General features: G+C 42.5%; 1 protein-coding gene across 1 annotated transcript in view; it reads right to left on the reverse strand.

Annotated features, from left to right (window-relative positions):
• HOMER1 (homer scaffold protein 1) overlaps positions 1-7,943 on the reverse strand; it is a 134,739-nt gene extending 126,796 nt beyond the window's left edge. The window contains exon 1 of the mRNA XM_054032977.1: positions 6,811-7,943. Within this exon, the coding sequence (XP_053888952.1) occupies positions 6,811-6,815 (5 nt within the window). The 5' untranslated portion in view covers positions 6,816-7,943. The remainder of the gene's footprint in view (positions 1-6,810) is intronic.
• Between the last annotated feature and the right edge of the window lie 12,348 nt (positions 7,944-20,291).

Genomic DNA, 20,291 nt, shown 5'->3' on the forward strand with positions numbered 1-20,291 from the left:
CTTGAGACATTAAGGGTAAAATCCTGGGTACACTGAAGTGAGACAGAGTTGACTTTAGCAGAGTTAGGATTTCACCCTTAGGCACAGTTTTCATCCTGATCTAGCAATACTGCTTTACCAAACAAAGTGATTAAATGGTGCAACCCTTAGTGGATACTGCTATACCAATATGAAACCACATCCATGCTGGGGGGCAGGTCGTACCAATTTCACTATATTTGTCTCTAAACTAACAGTTGATTAGTACAAAAGTTTTAGGGGGATGGTCTAATGTGTCTAACAAACCTATAACATGCTCAAGTTTTATTAGGGAGCAGGATTGGGAGAGAAAGATGTCTTCAGCCCTACTCCATGCCTACGTGCTGAATGGCTGCAAAAGCAGTTTTAATCTTCTCATGCCTGTTTCAAGGCCATAAAAAACACATGCTTTAAGTGTGCGGAGTTCCTAACCATATTACTTCCTCAGGTAGTAGTGTCTGAACTATTTAGTATTAAGACACACAAACTGGACTCTTTCTAGGCATTTATACCTCACTCATCTAGTACATAAACTTTGTTGAGTGACATGGGTACATCTGTAACAAGAGTTCTTCTTGTTTGTTACTAGAGTCCACCCCTGCCAGAGGAAAGGCTGTAATTTTTTAAGTGTTAAAAAAGTATTTAAGTGGAAAAGCAGTAGCAGTGAAAATCTCATTTTGTCCTGAAAGTGCCACGGTCTGTGGCTTGTGTGTAAAGGAGTTTCAAGATCACTAATGCATTACCAAAAAGCTCTGCCCTCAAACTTATAAGCAATATTTCCAACTTCTGTAGGAAACCACTACTGCTGAGAAAAAGCTGGTTCCTGGGTTAGCCTGAATCCAGCACATTAGGTAGCTTGAAAAAAAAATCAGGATAAGAATCTTAAATTTGATGTGGTGTTCAAGAGGGGACATCACATCCTAGCTGTCTGTTTAATATAAGGTCCAGTTTGTGGTGTGTGAAGGCTTCTAGTATTGTCAAATATTGTTTAATACTCAGTTAATGTAGTCTGCAAGAAGAAATATAAAGGGCAGACAATCTCTTAAATGCTTAAAAAAAAAAGGTGAAAATGACATTTCTCTTCTCTGTTTTATAAATCCCTCAGATGAATATTTAAGTTGTATAGCATGCATCTCTATGGTGTAAGTCCAAACAAAATGGTTCAGCACAATTCAATGTAGATTTTACAACACCAATTGTAAGTTTGTCTTTAAGACTAAGGTTTGTTTGGGCGCTTGGTGGGGGGGGGGGAGGGAAAGGAGAGGCAGAGGGATTGATTGAGACTTAGGGTACGTCTATACTTACCCCCTGGTTTGGCAGCAAGCAATCGATCCCGGAAGTGCTCGCCGTTGACGCCGGTAATCCTGCTCTGTGAGAGGAGTAGGCGGAGTCGATGGGGGAGCCTGCCTGCTGCGTGTGGACCCACGGTAAGTACCTTTAAGTTCGAACTAAGATACTTCGACTTCAGCTACGTTATTCACGTAGCTGAAGTTGCGTGGTCTTAGTTCGAACTGGGGGCTTAGTGTGGTCCAGCCCTTAGGCTACAACTACACTGGCAATTGAATGACAAACCTTTTGTCTTTCAGAGATGTTAAACCCCTCCCCCCCAAAAATAAAAGTTTTGCTGCAACACGCACCAGTGTGAACAGCGCGTTGTCGGCAGGAGTGCGCTCCTGCTGACAACGCAAACGCAGCTTGTTGGCGGTGGAAATTTTTTGTCGTCAGGAGAGCCGACAAACAGCGGCTAGACTGCACGACTTTTAGTGGCACAGCTGTAGCGAGACAACCATGTTGCTAAAAGCTGTGCAATGTAGACATAGCCTAAGTGTAACAACTTTGCCTGTTTACAGGTTTTTCCCAAAGTGCATTAAGCTATTATGCACTAAGGCACTCTGAGTGAGCAGTAAGAGTGTTCACATGGGGAATTATTGCACACTAGCTACTCCACGCTAACTGCTGCAGGGTCTCCCTCCTCTCCTCTCCCTCCCCCCGCAGCTAAGCCCTATCTCAGAGACAGAGTCCCACACAATTAAAGAAAAATCCCCTTTTTAAGAAGATTTAAAGAGACCGTATATATATTTGCTAAAAATTAGAGTGTTAGCTAGATGCCTGAGACTCAGAGACCACATGTAGATGAGTCAAAAAAAGGGTAATCAGTCAATTAGAAATATGCATTCTGCCAGGTGTCTAAAAAGAGCCCCAGCATGCACTATTTCAAGTACTCATGTGGAACTTCTGTTTAGGTTAAGCGAATAGTTTCTGTGGAATAAGTACATACATACTACTTTCTACAACATTCCCCAGTTGATGAGAAAGCCTTGCTATCCAGACTGTGCAACCTCCCAGCAATTTTTTCAAGTTCTAGTGCGTGCAAAAACATACATGTGTTAATGTCTGCGGCCACACCCGAGGACTGGAGGCTGACAAATGTCACAACTATCATTAGAGAAAAAAGAAAGCAAAGATAGCAATTACTGTAATTCTTTGATCATTCAGCAAGGGTAAATAAAAGGCAAACTGGTTAACAATTTCTTTGTATTTTCAATAAATATTTGACAAAGTCCTGCAAAAAGGCTATTAAGGGAATTAATAATTTGCCAGGGGCCTGAAGGGCATTCACCAGCTTACTGCTGCAGCAACGTGCTGGCTATCAAACTTAAGTGTAAATTTGTAGTCATTGCTACCTACCCAAGCCATAGGAAAGAAAGGGTTGACAAACCTCCAGAATTGTCCTGGAGTCTCCAGGAATTAAAGATTCATTTTTAATTAAAGATTATGGCATGATGAAACCTTCAGTCCAGGAATACATCCAGCCAAAACTGGTAACCCTAACAAAAGATTATAATAGGGCAAAAGGTAGTGTAGTAAACCAGGATCTTATCCAGGAAAGTACAAGTGTAGCTGAGATCAGTTTTCACTTTGCAAGGTTAACAGCCGTTGCCCAAGTTTTTCATAGAAGAACTGGTATTTAAATATGTTTTTCAATTATCTTTAAAAAGAGGGTGAACAACAAATTGGGAGAACTTCTAGATGACAAAGTTGTCTTCACTAAGTTAAAACAAAGAAGGTGAACCGGCTGCAAAATTGCAGGTGAAATTCTGTGTTAAAACAATAAAAGGTAATACTCATGAGTAGTGCAAACTATTCCTTCTAATAGGACTTGAATTGAAATTACCCTGTAGACACTCAGGAAACAGACAGTGAATGACTGGAGATATAGAAATTTGTATACAAGGGGAGACCAAGAATATTGGAACTATTTAGTGAGATGGATAAGAGTGGGCATGATGAAAAGGTACAAAATAATGAATGTTACAGACAAAAGTAGATCAGGCATTTCTATTTACCTTCTCTTACATTACAAAAGCAAAGGGACATTCAATGACACTGAAATGAACAAACTGAAGACTAAAAAAAAGGAATACTTTATACAGTGCATGGTTAAGCTATTTGCCACAAGATGCTGAGGCTATGAGTTCAAGAGCTTAGAAGGATAACATTTATAGTGTCAGTAAGAACATCCAGTTACATTAGATAGGACTAAAACAGAAAGCTTCTTTTTTGGACAGTTTACTCCACAATTGTCTACATGGGGTTTCCTGTGCCTCCTCTGAAGCATCTGGTACTAAGCACTGAAATAGGTACACCACTGGTGTGGCCTGGCACCAATTTGTATGTTCATAGGTTGAATGAGAGGTGTGTAGAAAAACAGCACCTATTAAGTATTAGATATTTTGATAAAATAGATGCACCCCTGCCTAAACGTTTGAATTACCAACTGCCTCACTGCTTCTATCAGAGTAGCCATGCACTCTTGTAACTTGACTCTAAAGGATTAAACTTCAAGAGTTTACTGTCATTCACTTTGCATGCCACTTGAATTCATTTTGACTAGAAGCTTGAAGAAAAAGCCATGATCGAGATAACTTTAGAAATTGCGGTGTTACAGTTGCTATATGTTACATTAGAAAAAGCATCTACACAAATGTCACAGAGCACCCTCTAACACAAAAAAGGACTTCCGTCCCATGAAGGGTACTGTTACTTCATGCTACGTGGCTTTCAACACTAGCAAAATTGCCCATTCTTAACAATGGATTCAGCTGAATCTTCGATAAACGTGGTCCCCATGCACTCATTGTGAAACTGTCAGGAACAAATAAGTGTAGACAAGGCTATACAGCAATAGTCTTAGCAATGGTTAATATCAGCATTTCTGATCTGATTGTGCCCATTCCTTTACAAGGAAATCTGCAGAGAGAATAGTACAGCTTCTGAGTTAATAAGTTTCTCTACATTATCCTGCATGCACTTTCTCTGAAGAGAGTCATTCTTCAGATGAAGATCTGCTCGTGATTTGCTGCTGAAATTACTCAGTTAAGGGACCTACTCTCTGGGAAACCATTTTTGTAGTCTCTCCTCTCTCTATATACTCCAAAAGCCCCTAACATTTGATATATTTGTAAGAAATATTTATAGAAACTTCCACCTCCTCTACTAGGAGAGGTAATTTGCACTGGTTAATTAACAAAAGATAACCAACACACCAGACCAACACACTTTAATTTTTCTGCAATGGTGAAATATTCAGTTTATGCTGGCTAGCTTTTATTTTCAGAAACGATAAAGTTGTGAAGGGGTGAGGAACTCATTACTTTTAACTACAGAATAGTGAAAACATGGATGTTGGGCAGAACTTGTATATATATCCAGGTAGCATTAAGTATGTTCATATTTTTCACCGCTCTGTGAAGGACAAAGTACATTTTCCATTCATATGTAGAGTAAGATCAACTAACCAAGTTCTTAGAAAAACTATTAAGAGCAGACTTTAGTAGTATTTTGAAAATCCTCCAAAAGCAACAACTCCTACATCTGAATTAAAACTACACTAAGGTCTGCACAACATTTATATTCTTTGAAGACCCCACAATCATTTAGCCACTTGTATCACAAGGAGTACCTACATTACTGCTTGCTTGAATACATCTTCTATGTAGGTAGCTTGCTGCAAATGAAAAGTGAGTTGGGTTGTTGTCTGGTGGGTGAGTGGAAAAGAAGAAAGCAAGCAAGAATATAATAGCTAGCCTAAGAACAAGAGAGGTGTACCACTGGGATCTAAAAGATTATCAGTCTATTCATCCCATGCCTTCTATATAGTCTACTCCAGAATTACATACCAGAACATATTCAGAACTACATAAAGCCCCCCAAGTAGCTGCTGAAAAAAATGGAGATTTAAAATGCCCATTTAACTGTCCTTGAGGAGAAATGCACTTTTCACTTCCCAGCACAAACCCCTATATGAACAAGACACTGAAGGACCATAACTTGTCTTGAGTCACATTTCTGTCTGAAATGTTGGCCTTATTATTGTATAAAGTTAGTATAATTACAAAACACTGGGGGAGGAAGGATTTTTTGGGGTTTACTCAGTGCATTTGATAACATTTTCTTTATAATCCATACTACTGTTTCCAGTGTATAGTGAATTGGCCAAATATCCCCAACTGATGTGCCGTGGAAGGAAAAAGGAGAAAGACATTAAAAAAGAAAAAAAAAAAAAAAAAAAAAAAAAAAAAAGAGATCCAGAGAGATCATATGGTTTTTCCATTATACTTGGTAGAGGTCGCCCAACCAAGTGTGCTGCTTGGGATGACTTCAAGACTTATTAAAATTCCAGTTGGCCATGAGAAAAAATTTCCAGAATGGCTAAGTCACGTCAGAGCCTAAATGACTTAAATTTTACCCCATCTCTCTACTTTACAAGTTCTGATTTACAGAGAATAACTAGTGTACAGTAGTTTTCCAATACAGAGAACATTCTATAAAAGCTGGGAAAACTATATATTAGATCTGATTTCTGTTCTGTAGGGAACCTGGAAAAGGAGCTAGAACAAATGTTTCCTTCCCTGGTACCTACTGTTAAGTCAATGTAACAAGCTATACTTTAAACTATGGTTCAACTCTGAAAGTGACTAAAAATGTCACTGAAAGTTTTCATGTTTCTCCCAGTCTGGGATCTGAAAGTCAAGCTGGGTTCTTTTCTTCTTGTGTGTCAGCACCAGAAAGAGAGAGTTCTGCAAACCAAGTTGCGATCAATGAAACCTGCACAACTCTGTCATCTTCGGTGGATTTGCACAGGTTACGAAATGTAATTTATTAAATAATTCTGAGGATGCCCAAATAATAGAATGCAAATCGCTTTCTTAGCTGATCTGGCCTTGCAGAGCCAATAAGAGTAAAATGGTTTGTCACAATGCAAGTAGGTATGACTAGAGTCACATAAGGAAATGGTCAGTTCAGTAGGGAGATGCCATTTTCATTCACTTTTCAGAGTAAAAATTAAAAATGTAAACATGAAATAGATGGTATGCCAGTCTGGAAAGGGCAGAAACACCAATTTGCTGTTTTTCTCGCTATCATTTCATGTCTTGTTGCTGAAATATTCCCTAGTCCCCTACTCAACTTGTTAGCAGAAACCTGTTATAGAAATAACAGTGTCCTTTAATACAACTCCTGGTGCCCTATCCAAGTCCATAGTGCTGAGAGACCAAAGACTATATCACATGGCCATGAAAGCATTCATTCTACTAAAGTTAAAATGACACATCTCTACATACCAGACTTCCTGTACCAGAAAAGCTTATTGACAATAGAATTTAAAAGCTCATTTGTTCTGCATTTCATGTTGGACCTATGTATTTTGCTTATAACTTGTGAATCACCTGGAAACCCAGTTCGTTTTTATGTTCCTCTTGACAAGTCCATTTCTTAGTATGAAATCCTTACCCCATGATGCCCAACGGAGACTTGCACCGAAGTTGCTCAATAGACGATTCCCAGAGGATTTTCCTCGCCTCTCCACCACGCTGTTGGTTCTATACCCCTCTGGTCCGAGTCCGACGTTCCCTTATTGATGCTGACACGAGTCTGGGTCACCACGTTTCCCTGCTTGAATATCCCAGGCGTTTCAGAGAAATCCAAGTGGCCCCGCGCTCCTATTAGCAGGGCTTAAGCACTGCCCTAGCGGGTCAGCGCCTACCACAACGGGAGTCCATAGGCATGTGGGGTTGTACCCAAAGAAATCACAATCCCCTTTGGAAGGAGAAGGAGACGAAGCGTCCTAAGGAAGAAGCCCGAGAGGGGTTTCTCCCATATCCTCTCTCAGCACGGTCTTCTCTTGTATCTCCAGCCCTAGAGTAACTCCAGCCCGCTGCCAGAGGAGATGGCCTCGGAAGTAGCAGCAGACAGCAAATCCCCTCCCCACAGCCAGCCAGACTCTCCTTGCGCGGGGAGAAGGGGAGACGCTCGCCTCCCACGGGGGCGAGGGACCCTGCAGCAGCGTTTATCCCCCGGGTAAGCAAAGCCCCAGGACAGCGCGAGCTCGGGGTATGTCAGGTGCAGCGCGGGATGCGGCCGCCGTTATGCGCAGCGCTGCCCGCCGCCTCTCCCTTTAACACCCCCGCCGGCGGCAGCAGCAGCAGGATGGGGGGTATCGATTCATTTTCCCGAGCAGCAGGCGGAGGCGGAGCAAGCCGTTTCACCGGCGGGGGCATGAGGCTCCCAGAGCGCGGCGGCAGCAGCAGCTATGGGGGAGCACCGGTGGCACATCCCCCGCAGAGAGAGGCCCCCCGACCGGCCGTGGAGACGCGGGGCGCCGCTCCCTCTTCCAGCGGGGACGGGTCCTTTCAGTCACGCCTCATCCTGCAGCGAGCGGGCGAGCATCTTACTCCGGGCTCGGAGAGGCGGATCAATCACCGAGAGCGGCAGCGCCCCCCGTTCCCCTATACCGCAGGGGCACGGTACGGACCAAGGGACGGAGCCGCGCGGCCCCCCCGCTCCCTGGCCCCGCACACGGCGGCGGGATCCCAGTGTCGCGCGGCGACTGGCGTATCGCGGCTGGGAGCTCAATGTCGGGCTGCACCCAGCTGCTCCAGCGCCCCCGAGCCGCCGGCTCCCCGCGCTCCTCCCCCCTCCCTCACACTCGCCCCCGCTCCAGCTCCGCTCCTTCTCTGCCTCCCTCGCTCCCGGGAACAGGCACTGCTTGCCCCGGCCCCCTCGTCTCTCGCTCCCACCCCTCGAGCGCCGGACGAGGCGCTTGTTCTGTCCGAGAGACCGCGGCGACTTAACGGTCCCGGCTGGGCACTTGCCCCGCCTCCTCCCTGCGGCGGGGCACCCTACGGTCCCCAGCAGGCTGCGCCGCGCGCTCCCTCCCTGTGCTCTGCAGCTCCGGCGCTCCCCACAGCGGCACCTGCTCGCTCTGTCTCCATCCTCCGCTTGGGGACCTTTAAATAGGACACGTCAGCGCGTTCCCCTACGCACCAACGTCACACACAGCTCCCGGCGCTGACGTCATCAGAGTGCGGGGGATGATGTCAAAGTGTTCCACGCCGCCGGAAGCGCTTCTATATTAGGGAATGGAACGGGAGAAACAGAGGGAAATCTTGGCTGCCGCCCACTTCAATGAGTGATCTTCCCCAGAGTACTGGCTGTGCCTTGTCCTAGCGCATCCATCTCCCACCTCCTCTGCCCACTTCACCGATTCTCCACAGAACATCCCTCGTTCAGAAAATGGGAAGAAATCTGGAGTCTGCTGATTCTTGGCTCCAGAATCCCAAACTGTACCATCAAAATAGTGAACAAGTCCAGCTGCCTCCTACCCTACCAGAAAATAAAAATCCAGACCCAGATGCAGCTCAGAGAATAAACACTACAAAAACTTCCATAGCCTGGATAGAGAACAGTTATAGCTGGATCTTTGCAATTTTTGGCCCAAAGCCCCAAAATGTATTATCTAAATATAAAATAAGTATGCCTCTACTACATCACTGTAAAAAAAAATCCAGAACCTGATGCACTGCAGCCCAATCCAGTGCCTACTTTCTGCCAATTTTAAATTCCAATTTGGGTTTTTTGGTGTTCATCCTATCAAAATTTAACAGCTCCCAGTGCACCAAAAAAATCCTGATCCTGTTGCAAACTGGCACACTAGCACCATAAAGATATGTATCCAGCCCTTAGAACCAGCTACTTTTACAAATCCCAAACCTCCACATTCTACCAGGTAAATTCAGAAGTGCAGCACCTTCTCCAGTTGTACTGCAAAAATCTAGATCCTCATGCACTCCTGCTCAGTAGCACTGCAAAGACACAGCCAGCACCTAGAGTTTTCCAGATCCTACTATTTTTGGCCCACTCCTCCAACTGTATTGCCAAAATAGATAACATGTTGCTGCTGCTACTAGACCGGAAATTGCCAGGCTCTGTCAGAGCTTGGTGCTAGTTTAATGTAAAATCCTTTATCTGGCACCTGATTCTTCAGAGGTCCAGCAAATTTTTGTACCTAAATCTCTAAATTCTAATGCATAAATAGAGATCAAGGGCAGCTGATCCTTGACAAAGCTAGTACAGTGAGGCAGTTATATCAAAGAGTCTCAATCTGTGGTCTGTGGTGCACTTTCCAGCTGATAATTAGACAACCAATAATTCTTTAAATATTTTCCCCATATAAGCAATCTAGTTGCCATAGGGACACTATGCAATCATGAATGGGAAGGGAGGTATCCACAAGACACTCAAATTGTCTACCTGTATGTAAAAGTCTGATTAGCCTTGAGTTATACCATTGGGGTACATAGGGCACTGCTTCACTGAGAAAAATGACAAAACAAAAACAAAATTATGTTCACAGCTGTTCCTTTAACAGACAAGCTCTTCCTCATATAGGATACCTGCATGACAACAGCTACAGTACATCCCACTAAGCATATTTCATTAGGGAACTCTAAAGCTGTAGCATGATTTTATTGAACTTGGCATCCACAAAGCACTGACTGACATTTTCAAAAAGTGAGCTTAATTAATAAGTGTGAGTAGATATGATGAGTTAGAATGCCTTACCTAGCATTTTTACCTACAGCAGTAACTGGACATAGGTAAAGAGGACTTCTTACAAAGCAGGAGGAGGCTGATACATTAAACAGCAAAGGAAATCTTCTCCAAAGGAAAATAAGTACAAAAAAAAATAGTGTGAATCATTCATATCAGCAGCATGGAGGTGTCAGGTGGATTTCATCACAAGGGAGGAAACAGCAGTTTCCTTAGTTTCACATTTCCCACTCCCTCCCTCGCAATTAAGAGTACAGGGTAGGCATTCAGCTATGAAAACTTTAGAATCAGTGGTATAAATCTGTAATTTGGTATTAGCAATGTTCAAAGTATGCATAATTGAGGTTAGCATATAATACTCTCAAACTGTGGCTGTCTCTTTCATATTCCATATATGTATTTTGCTCTAAAGAGTTAGATTTGCTTTTTATGTGGCTTTAGAAATAAAACTATTTGTAATGGACCCCACTGGAAATGGGTGTTCTGGGAGGAATAAAGCTGAATACCACTCCTTTTTTCCACACTAATAGTTTAGGATTAAACAGACCAGGACTAGAAAATAGGCCAATTATTACAAATATAATCCTTGTTGAGGGGATAAAAACGTGTGTATTATTAACCCATAATATGACACATTTAGCTTGTGGCAACATAATTCAAGGGCAAAAAAATTAACTAAAGCTCCAAGTTCTTATGAGAAATGCCATGCATCCACCAGTTCTGTTCTCTGAACCAGGAGTTCTGAAACTGGTGAAAATGCTGTAGGATTTAATGATGTCCAAAGGGAGATGTTTAAAGTTTCCAGAGATGGCTCAGTCTGTCTCTACCATTCAACTTGTTCACATTTTTGGCCATCATGAAATACAATATTGTTTTCCTACCACATAGGACCAAAGCCAGAAGTTCCTGAGTCTGGGCAAAATAAAAAATAAAACCCACAAACTAAATCCTGCTTTGAGCAGGGGGTTGGACTAGATGCGCTCTCAGGTCCCTTCCAACCCTGATATTCTATGATTCTATGAAATCCTGAGGGAAACAACTACATAGTGTCTTGAGAACCAGAGCTGTGAGCAGGTTCAGAGCAGAGTAAGACTGAGCCATCTCCAGACCACCACCACTTGGGACACTGGGAAGCTGTCTCATTGTGTGTCATTTTCTGGATGCCTCAATTGAGAGCATGGGGTCTGATTTACAGAAGTGCTCAGCACTCACTGCTGCAACTGAAGTCACTGAGAGATATGCTTTGACCAGATGAAGTGCCATATAATGCTAAGTACTCTGAAAAATCAGGGTATGGGGGTCTCAGATTGGGCACCCAATATTAGTGGGTACTTTTGACCTTAATCTCCCTCTGTGTCAGTTCCCCACCTGTAAAATGGGGATAATAATCAGTCATATCACAGGAGTGTTATGATATAAATTAATGTTTGTGAAACACTGAGATACTGTAGTGGTAAGAGACAGAGAAAAGCCCATGAGGAAATCAGTTAGTGTATTCTGAACAAGCTTTGAATAGTGTGCAGTAAATAAAGCATGGGGCACAACATTGAACAATGAGGAGAAAACAAAATATTGAATAACTGCTCATTAAATGTACACTGTCTATTCTGTGCACTGAATGAGGCAGGGGTCCTGTGGGAAAAATAATATATAATTAAGAACTGTATCATAATGCATAATCACAAGGCAGCTGAATTAGGATTGCACAGGCAATCTTAATTCTGTTTTTTCCTAGTTTTGAGTGCTTGATTTTTGCAACTGTTGTAATGTTCTTTTAACTTGTTTTTGTGCAATATTTATATGCAAGCCGGGATCTGAATGAGCTCTCTCCTTCAGGTCCAATTGAAGAAACAGTCAGTTATGAAAAACAGGGGGAGGTGGCCATTAATTTGAAAAATAAATCTTTAAAAGTAGTCTGTGCACAAGGTTTCAGTTAATTTAATGTAGGAAGTTTGAAGCAGACCTCCCAATAGTTCCAGGTTTTGTGGGACTGTCCTGGGTGAAGCAGCTCCAGTCCCATAGAACTGGCTGGGCTTGGCTTGGCTCTCAATTCTGGGCATTGAGTCCTGGCTCCTGGCACATAGGGTTGCACCACCACTCAAGTCTGGCCCCTCCACTCCTCCATAAATGGAGATGGAGGGGTGGACAGGCTATATGTGAGTGAGTGGCCCAGGTAGGCAGTACCTGACAACCCTTCTGGCCTCCTGCTCCTTGGGGGCAGCACCCGTCCTCCATTAGCCACTTCAGATATAGTGAAGTATGTCATTGTGGCTGCATTATTCTATTAAGAAAATTAAGGACCAAAAAAGGAACACCTCATGTGACCAGATACTCAACACAATATTAACAAGTGGGAAGGAACACAAGCCAAAATAGGGAAAAAACAGGTTAAAGAATATGTAGATGAGTTATACCTCTGGCTGAGAACCACTGATCTATGTACCCCTGGGGGTATGTAGGTTTTCCATGGGTACTCAATTCATCTAGATCAGTATTTCTCAACCTGGGGGTTGCGACCCCGGGGGGGGGCAGGGTCACAGGACAGGTTTAGGGGGATCACAAGTGCTGAGCCAGCATTACAGGATGGCAAGCAGGGCCGTTGCCCAGGGCCGCCTGTCACAGGGGGCCCTGCGGAGCTTAGTTATATGCTTCAGTATTGGGTGGTGGGACTCAGGCTTCAGATAAAGGCTCACATGTGAAAAACAGGCTCAAGTACCACACTGAAATGTAAATACAATATTTATACTGCAATCGATTTATTTTATAATTATATGGTAAAAATGAGAACTTAGCACCCTATTACTGAAGAATTGCTTGTGATACATTTGTATTTTTAGGTCTGATTTTGTAAGCAAGTACTTTTTAAGTGAGATGAAACTTGGGGTACAAGACAAATCAGATTACTGAAAGGTAATCTGCAAAGTTGAGAACCACTGACCGATATGTGTTCAAGTTGGCAGGGCTTGATGAAATTCATCCCACAGTACTTAAGGAAGTAACTGAAGCAATCCCATAACCATTTCTGATTATTTTTGAGAACACATGGAGGAATGGCGAGGTCCCAGAAGAGAGAAAGGCATACATAGTACTTATCTTTAAATACAGGAACAAAGAGGACCCGGGGAATTATAGACCAGTCAGCCAAACTTCAACACCTGGAAAGATACTGGAACTAATTATTAAACAATCAATTTGTGAGCACCTAGAGAATAGCGTTATAAGGAACAACCAACAAGGATGTCAAGAATAAATCATGCCAAACCAGCCTATTTTCCTTCTTTGACAGGGTTACTAGCCTAGTGGATAGGGGAGAAGCAGTACACGATATATCTTGATTTTAGTAAGACTTTTGACACAGTCCTTCATACAGGAGCCACTGATGCATCCACAGAATACCAGAGGTCTCGGTACGTCTGGAACAGCATGGACCTGCCCCTACCTGTGTGACCGCACATGCATGACACCAGTGGGAACAAGGTGGCATGCTTTTCAAAATGGTGTCCTCCATTTGGCATGACCATGCACCATGTATGTGAGGTCACACCAGTGGGAGCAAAGTAGCATGCTCTGATATCAAACAAAACCAAGTCCAGGATAGGACAGGGACAAACATTACCAAAAACAGATTGTCCAGCTTAAATTTGGATAAATGGTTTTGCCTATTCTCACATGACATTTTCATAAGCAAACTAGGGAAATATGGTCTAGATGAAATTACTATAAGGTGGGTGCACAATTATTGAAAGACTGTCCTCAAAGACTAATTTACCAACAGTTCACTGTCAAACTAAATGGGTGTATGTAGTGGTGTCACACAGGGGTCAGTCTTGGGTCCAGTACTATTCAATATTTTCATTAATGACTTAGATAATAGAGTGAAGAGTATGCTTATAAAATTTGCAGATGACAACTAGGTGGGAGAAATTGCAAGTACTTTTGAGGACAGGATTAGAATTCAAAACAACCAAATTAGATAATTGGTCTGAAGTCAACAAGATTAAATTCAATAGAGACAAGTGCAAAGAACTTCATTTAGGAAGGGAAAAAAAATCAAATCAACAAAATGGCTAGGCGGTAGTACTGCTGAGAAGGATCTGGGGGCTATAGTGGATCACAAATTGAATGAGTCAACAATGTGATGCAGTTACAAAACAGGCTACTATTCTGTGATGTATTAATAGAAGTATTGTATACAAGACAGTAGGTAATTGTGACTCTAGTTGGCACTGGTTAGGCCTCAGCTGAAATACTGTGTCCAATTCTGGGCAACACACTTCAGGAAAGATGTGGACAAACTGGAGAGAGTCCAGAGGAGAGCAACAAAAATGATAAAAGGTTTGGAAAACCTGAGCTGTGGAGGAAAGGTTAAACAAATTGGGCACATTTAGTTTTCAGAAAAGAAGCCTGAGGGGGGTCTAGATAATAGTCTTCTTATATGTTAAAGGCTGTTATAAAGAGGATGGTGATCAATTGTTTTCCTTGTCCACTGAACGTAGGACAAGAAGTAAGGGGCTTAATCTGCAGCAAGGGAGATTTAGGTTAACTATTAGGAAACACTTTCTAACTATAAGCATAGTTAAGCACTGGAACAGGCTTCCAAGAGAAGTTGTGGAATTGGAATTAATAATATAATATGTGAAACCACCAAACACTAATTGGATTTAATAAAGGAATTTGTGATTAAAAGGCCAAATAGTATTTATACAATTGTTCTAAACATGCCTAAAGAGCCTAAAAAATAAGCAATTTACTACAGCCAAACAGTTATAAAACGTTTATAAGCATTTGATCAAGATACTTACAAATGGGCTAAACCCGTAGGTGCTTAGATCCATAGTGGTTGCCTCCAACATGGTCAGGCAGGTATTAGCAACAAACCCTTTAGGAGATTACTTTTTATTCTCTTTAAACAAACAAGTGAAGTCATTGCCATTTACTGATTTCAGCTAAAAACCAATTGGAAACAACTCATCCTTATTTCCCATCTTAATCCATATTAGATTTACAATCTCCTTTCTTCCCAAGGCCTTTCCTCCCCTCCTTCTTACTGTCCAACAGTTCTCCCATTGCACCTGGGTTCACATAGGCTTTAGCGCTGGTATGTGGTTTGGGGAAGGGCCATGTTGGCTCATTTTAGGATAGATTCCCTTTGTTTTATTTAAAATCATCTGCAGCCATCCCTATTGGTCAGAGCCCCCCCCCCCTTTTTTTTTTAAACAAACTTCCCCTTATCATTAGTTATTCTTTGCATCAGACATCCTCCCTATTTTATTCCTTCTGGCCTTACACCATATTATTTTCAAGGCCTTCCTTCTACTTACTAGTCAGGACCTTTCTTTACAGCACATATTTCCTTAATTAAACTTAAATCAACTTTAATTTTATACTTATCCTACACCAGGGGTTCTCAAACTGGGGGTCAGGACCCCTCAGGAGATCACGAAGTTACTACATGGGGGGTCATGAGCTGTCAGCCCCCACCCCAGACCCCGCTTTGCATCCAGCATTTATAATGGTATTAAAAAGTGTTTTTAATTTATAAGGGGGGGGGGTCACACTCAGAGGCTAACTATGTGAAAGGGGTCACCAGTACAAAAGTTTGAGAATCACTGTCCTACACCATTATTGGAGGTTTTTACAGACAGGTTAGACAAACACCTATCAGGAATGGTTTAGATTTACTTGGTATCGCCTAAGTACCAGGGACTGGACACGATTACTTCTTGAGGTCCCTAACAGCCCTACATCTTTATATTAAATTTCGTAAAGATCCCCTTTTAAAATTAATGTAACTCAAACAAATTAGCAGATTTATCTGTCATTGCTCAAAACACATATTCTATACTCAAAGTGCTGTAATTTTGGGGAGGTTAACTGTATTTTTATACATACTACAGACATTGAAACTCTGCTATAAGTGCAAAACTAAACTTAACTGTAACTATTGAGCCATAACTAGTATTTCCATAATGGTTCCAATAGGGGACAACCCTATTTTCTTGTCAGACAAAGAACTGGGGATTCAGTCTGTTCCTTGGATAAGGAACTTCTCAAAATATTTCCCCGATTTGCTTTTCATCCAGCTCCAATTCATCCCTCAACATCTGCTGATATAATCCCTAAACCTCCATATTGATTTACAGTCTATACAAGACATGCTCTCAAGATAGCAGTTAGCGGTCTGTGTGAGGTCTTAAAGGCTAATCCTGTTGTGTAGGGAAAAAGCATGTTTATGAAGGAATTCTGCTAGAAACATCTTGCTTAGAACTTTCTGGCTGCCCCTTTAGTTTGCAATATTTATGGTGCAATTATGTATACTTTAAGTTGTGGTAGGTTTTTTTGGGGTAAACATTAAACTAATCCCATTTAAAATCCATGATCAAATCACAAGAGGAAAAGTGATGCTGTTTCCTCCAAACCAGATAGTATAATCCAAGTTTTACCTCAACTAATTCTTTTTTGCCCTCAACCAATAGTGATGAGAGGTAGACGGATTACATGGTCACTTATTATCCTCTCCAACTGCTGGGTTAGGCCCTGGTCCTGCACACAGTTACTTACGCACATGCTTAACTTTACTAACATGAGTAGTGAACTACTCATGGCAGTAAAGTTAAGTGTGTGCGTAAGTGTTCGTAGAGTTGGGGAGGGGTCTTAGTTATTTTGTAAGAAAATAGTATACTATTTTATTACCTCATCTTCAAAAGCAGGCAAATAAAATTCTCATTCCCTCTTCTAATTTTTCTAAATCATTGACTCTCTGCTGTCCTAAACAGAAAGATAATCATTGAACATCCGGGATATGGTCTAGCTAGCCAATCCCAGGGTGGTGGTTCAAGAAAATGACCTATGATAATAGTTGTCAAGGTTTTTCAAACATGCATAGAAAAAACAAAAACCCATATTCTTCCCCACCTGCATCTCACAAGAAAGTTATTGAATTGTATGCTAGGATACTATTATTTTCCACATTTGTATTTTTAATCCAAAAGTAATTCAAATATTTGATAACAGATTACATTCTATACAAGGAAGAGATAAAATGCATATTTTTCATTATTTTATTGTATACATTTGTAAGGCACCTCTCACTAAAGCTTTTGAGCTCCCTTTACATAAACAACTGATCTACATTTTCTATAAAATAAAGGAACATACACCCGGTGTCTTCCACAGCAATCAGTTCCCTGAAAGGACAGTAAGGTCATAGCTCATAAAACCAACATCTACATATGTGAAAGGGCAGGAATAACAGAGTAAACAGGTTAGTCTTGCCACAAGAAGTGACCCAGTATGGGGAAATTGACACTGAGGGAACAGGATTTATTATTTAATAAATACTGGGCACAGTGTTCTTGCCAGCTCAACAGCCAGCCAGCAGCGCCCACTCCCCTCAGTTTACTTAACCTTATTGTGTCATGAATAACAAAGCACCATGCTGAGCAGTCCCATCCACAGCTCAGAAGTGCATTTTCACAATCCTTATCTGCATTCCTGCAAGATGGAGACCTTAATAGGTTGGAAGTGAGGGAGAGAATACAGTGATCTTACTAGGTTCTGCTCAATGATGAGAAAATAAAAAAGTACTTGAAAATACTTGCACTGAAATGTTTAAAAAAAAATTAAAAACCACATAAGAAAGTTCACAGAATACATCTGTGAATTTACAAATTACAAATAAATACACTGTGAAGGTAACCTGAAAGGTTCTTTATCTGCCCAGATAAATGCAAGCCTCTCAGGTCTCTCCTCCAATAATTGATGGCATCGCTGTTAAGGACAACATATTCCTTACACTCTTATGTCTTAGTGTACAAGGGAAAACAAAACTATGAGGACCTTATCCCTGTCTTGTTGTGCAAGTGAATAACTGTACTTAAACTATGATGGCAATGCAATTGGAGTATGCCATGAAAGAGGTTTATATGGCGCTCTCATAGGTGCTGCTGATTTGCTCATAGAATGGCAACAGGAGTTGACTCATGCAGGGAATCAGACCAGGATGTTCTGGCACAGTTGAGAAATGACAGTGCAGGAGAGGGTGTATGCCTAGGGAGGGCTGGCTCCTTAGCTACTGGTGTAAGAACTCTGGGATGGGGATTCTTTTCCCCTGGAATACAATAGAAAGAAAGGGAAGTGTGTTCAAACTTTTCTAGCAGACAAAGAAACAAAAAAATAGTTTAAACTTGAAAACAGAGGGAAGACAAGGTAACAACACCTTGCAAATAATAGTCAGCTTATGGGAGAATATTGTTACAAATTGTAACTAGAGAGAGTTGATTTAGTGAAAGGCATCAACTGCAGAGAATGGGGCCAGTTAAGGAAAGAAGAGGAGACGCAACTATCCCAGCTGGTCCATATAAGAAAGTAGTAGGGTGTATGTTGAACTGGTTAGGAATACAGACACTTCTCCCTTCTGTTTGCCAGCATACATCTGCTTTTCTCTTTGAACTTTCATTAAGCTGGCCAGTTTACAGTGTAGGTGTAAGTAGGGGAATTGTCCCACTATTGTGGGGAACTTTCTTAGCTTCTGTACCATCCTGGTGGAATAGGATAGTGAAAGAATCTGAGTCCTCACTCCAAACTCGGATGCCTGCCTGACCTTGAGAACTCCTCTTCCATTCTCCAATGCAGTAGTCCTCGTAACCCCAATAAGGCTGGGTCCAGGATTCCTCTGAGGCTTAACCCTCAATCTTGTTGTGGTCACTTAGGCCAGGGCGTCACCATTCTGGGGTACTCTCTCCACACCAGCCACTTTCCTGACCCACTGATCAGTGCATTAAGTTTAAACCAAATACAGGTTATTAAACAGCAACTAAGAAAAATAAGGGGAAAAATGGAAAAGATCAAAAGAACAAAGGACCCTTCCTTATGGGCATGGGGAACACTATAAACAGTAGTCTCTGCAACTTAAGAAAAGTTCACAGTCTGTTCCTCACATGTCCCAGGCCTCCCTCCCAGAACCTGGATGCACTGCAATGATACCATGGGTCAGACACCTGCTCTGATGGCAGCTACATGCCCTCAGGCCATAGGTGGCAGGACCCTTCTCCCCAGCATCAGCCCTTTCATAGGGGTCACCCTCCTCTCCCCCAGTCCAACTTTCAAGGTCTTCTTGCATGGCAATATCTCCCTCCGCTGGGCCCTCACTGCCCAGCGTCCCCACCTCGCTCTCCTCAACGGTTCATCATTCTCAGCTTTGGTGTACTCGTAGCATGGCAGGCATCCACTATCCTGACTCTGGCCCCGCAACTCCCTGTTGTAGCTCATCTGTAGCTTACTGTCAGCGTGGCAGGTCTTCACTGCCCCTGGCTCCAGCCCAGCCCCGCCTCCTCTGGCTCAGAGTTACTGCTACTTTGCCTCCAGCCTGACTCTACCTTCTGGGCTGTTCCTTTGGCTCCTCTGGTTCCAGCTGCTGCTCTGCCTTCAGCTCAGCTCTGCCTTCTCTGCCCCACCCAGCTCTGGCTGCTGCTCTCTCCTTAGCTCTGCCCACTGTGGCTCAGGGAGCCTCATCTCACAGGGAAAATGGGCCACTGGGCTTTTGACTCCCTTCTTGGCCTACCTTCCCTGTCAATCGGGCTGACTTGGAGCATTGCCCTCTCAGTATTGCCCATCCCAAATATTCAAAAATCATGAGTCAGGCTCATCACAAATCATGAAATTCTGTAACAATAATAGATTTGGTGTTCTTTTAATTTGCTTTCTGAGCTTTAGAGTGCGCATTGGGGTCACATTTTGAAATTTTCTTCACAGCCACAAGGGCTAGAAACTTACTTTTTCTTTAAGAATGAAGACTGAAATCATCCCATATCCACTTGACTCCAGGGGCTGGGGCTTTAAGGAAAATAATTATCATGAGACTCATGACAAAATTGTAAATTGGTAACATTGCCCTCTCCCACTTGGCCCTGGGAAGTGTCAGGTTCAGGATCCTGACTTCTCTTTGGCCCTTCCCCTTTCTCCTGGTAGTGGAAGAGGGACACCCCCCCCCCCCCGCAAAAAAAAAGTATATATCATCTCACCAAGTTTCAATAAGGGGCCAACAGCTCCCTTACATAGGTGCAAAGCCTCCCCCACTTTCTCTGTTTCTGTGAATACCTGGCTCACTCACTAACTGCTGAGATAATATTTTGTATAACTATTATACTTCCCCTTTTCCTGCATCTCAGTTTGCCTCTATCACAAGGCAGTATTCCCTCACCATGGATTCCTTACTGCAAACAGTCCCCACAAACTCCTGCAGAGGTTCAACACTACATGCTTTATTGACACTATGCTATACAAATGCTTGTTCCCTACAACATAAGGTTTTTACCTTCTCCCCACACACAAGGAGAAAGAGAATCAGAGATTACAATGAGATCCTGGACTTCTCTAACCCC

Source organism: Malaclemys terrapin, chromosome 6 (genome assembly GCF_027887155.1).
Source record: "Malaclemys terrapin pileata isolate rMalTer1 chromosome 6, rMalTer1.hap1, whole genome shotgun sequence".
Taxonomy (NCBI): domain Eukaryota; kingdom Metazoa; phylum Chordata; order Testudines; family Emydidae; genus Malaclemys; species Malaclemys terrapin.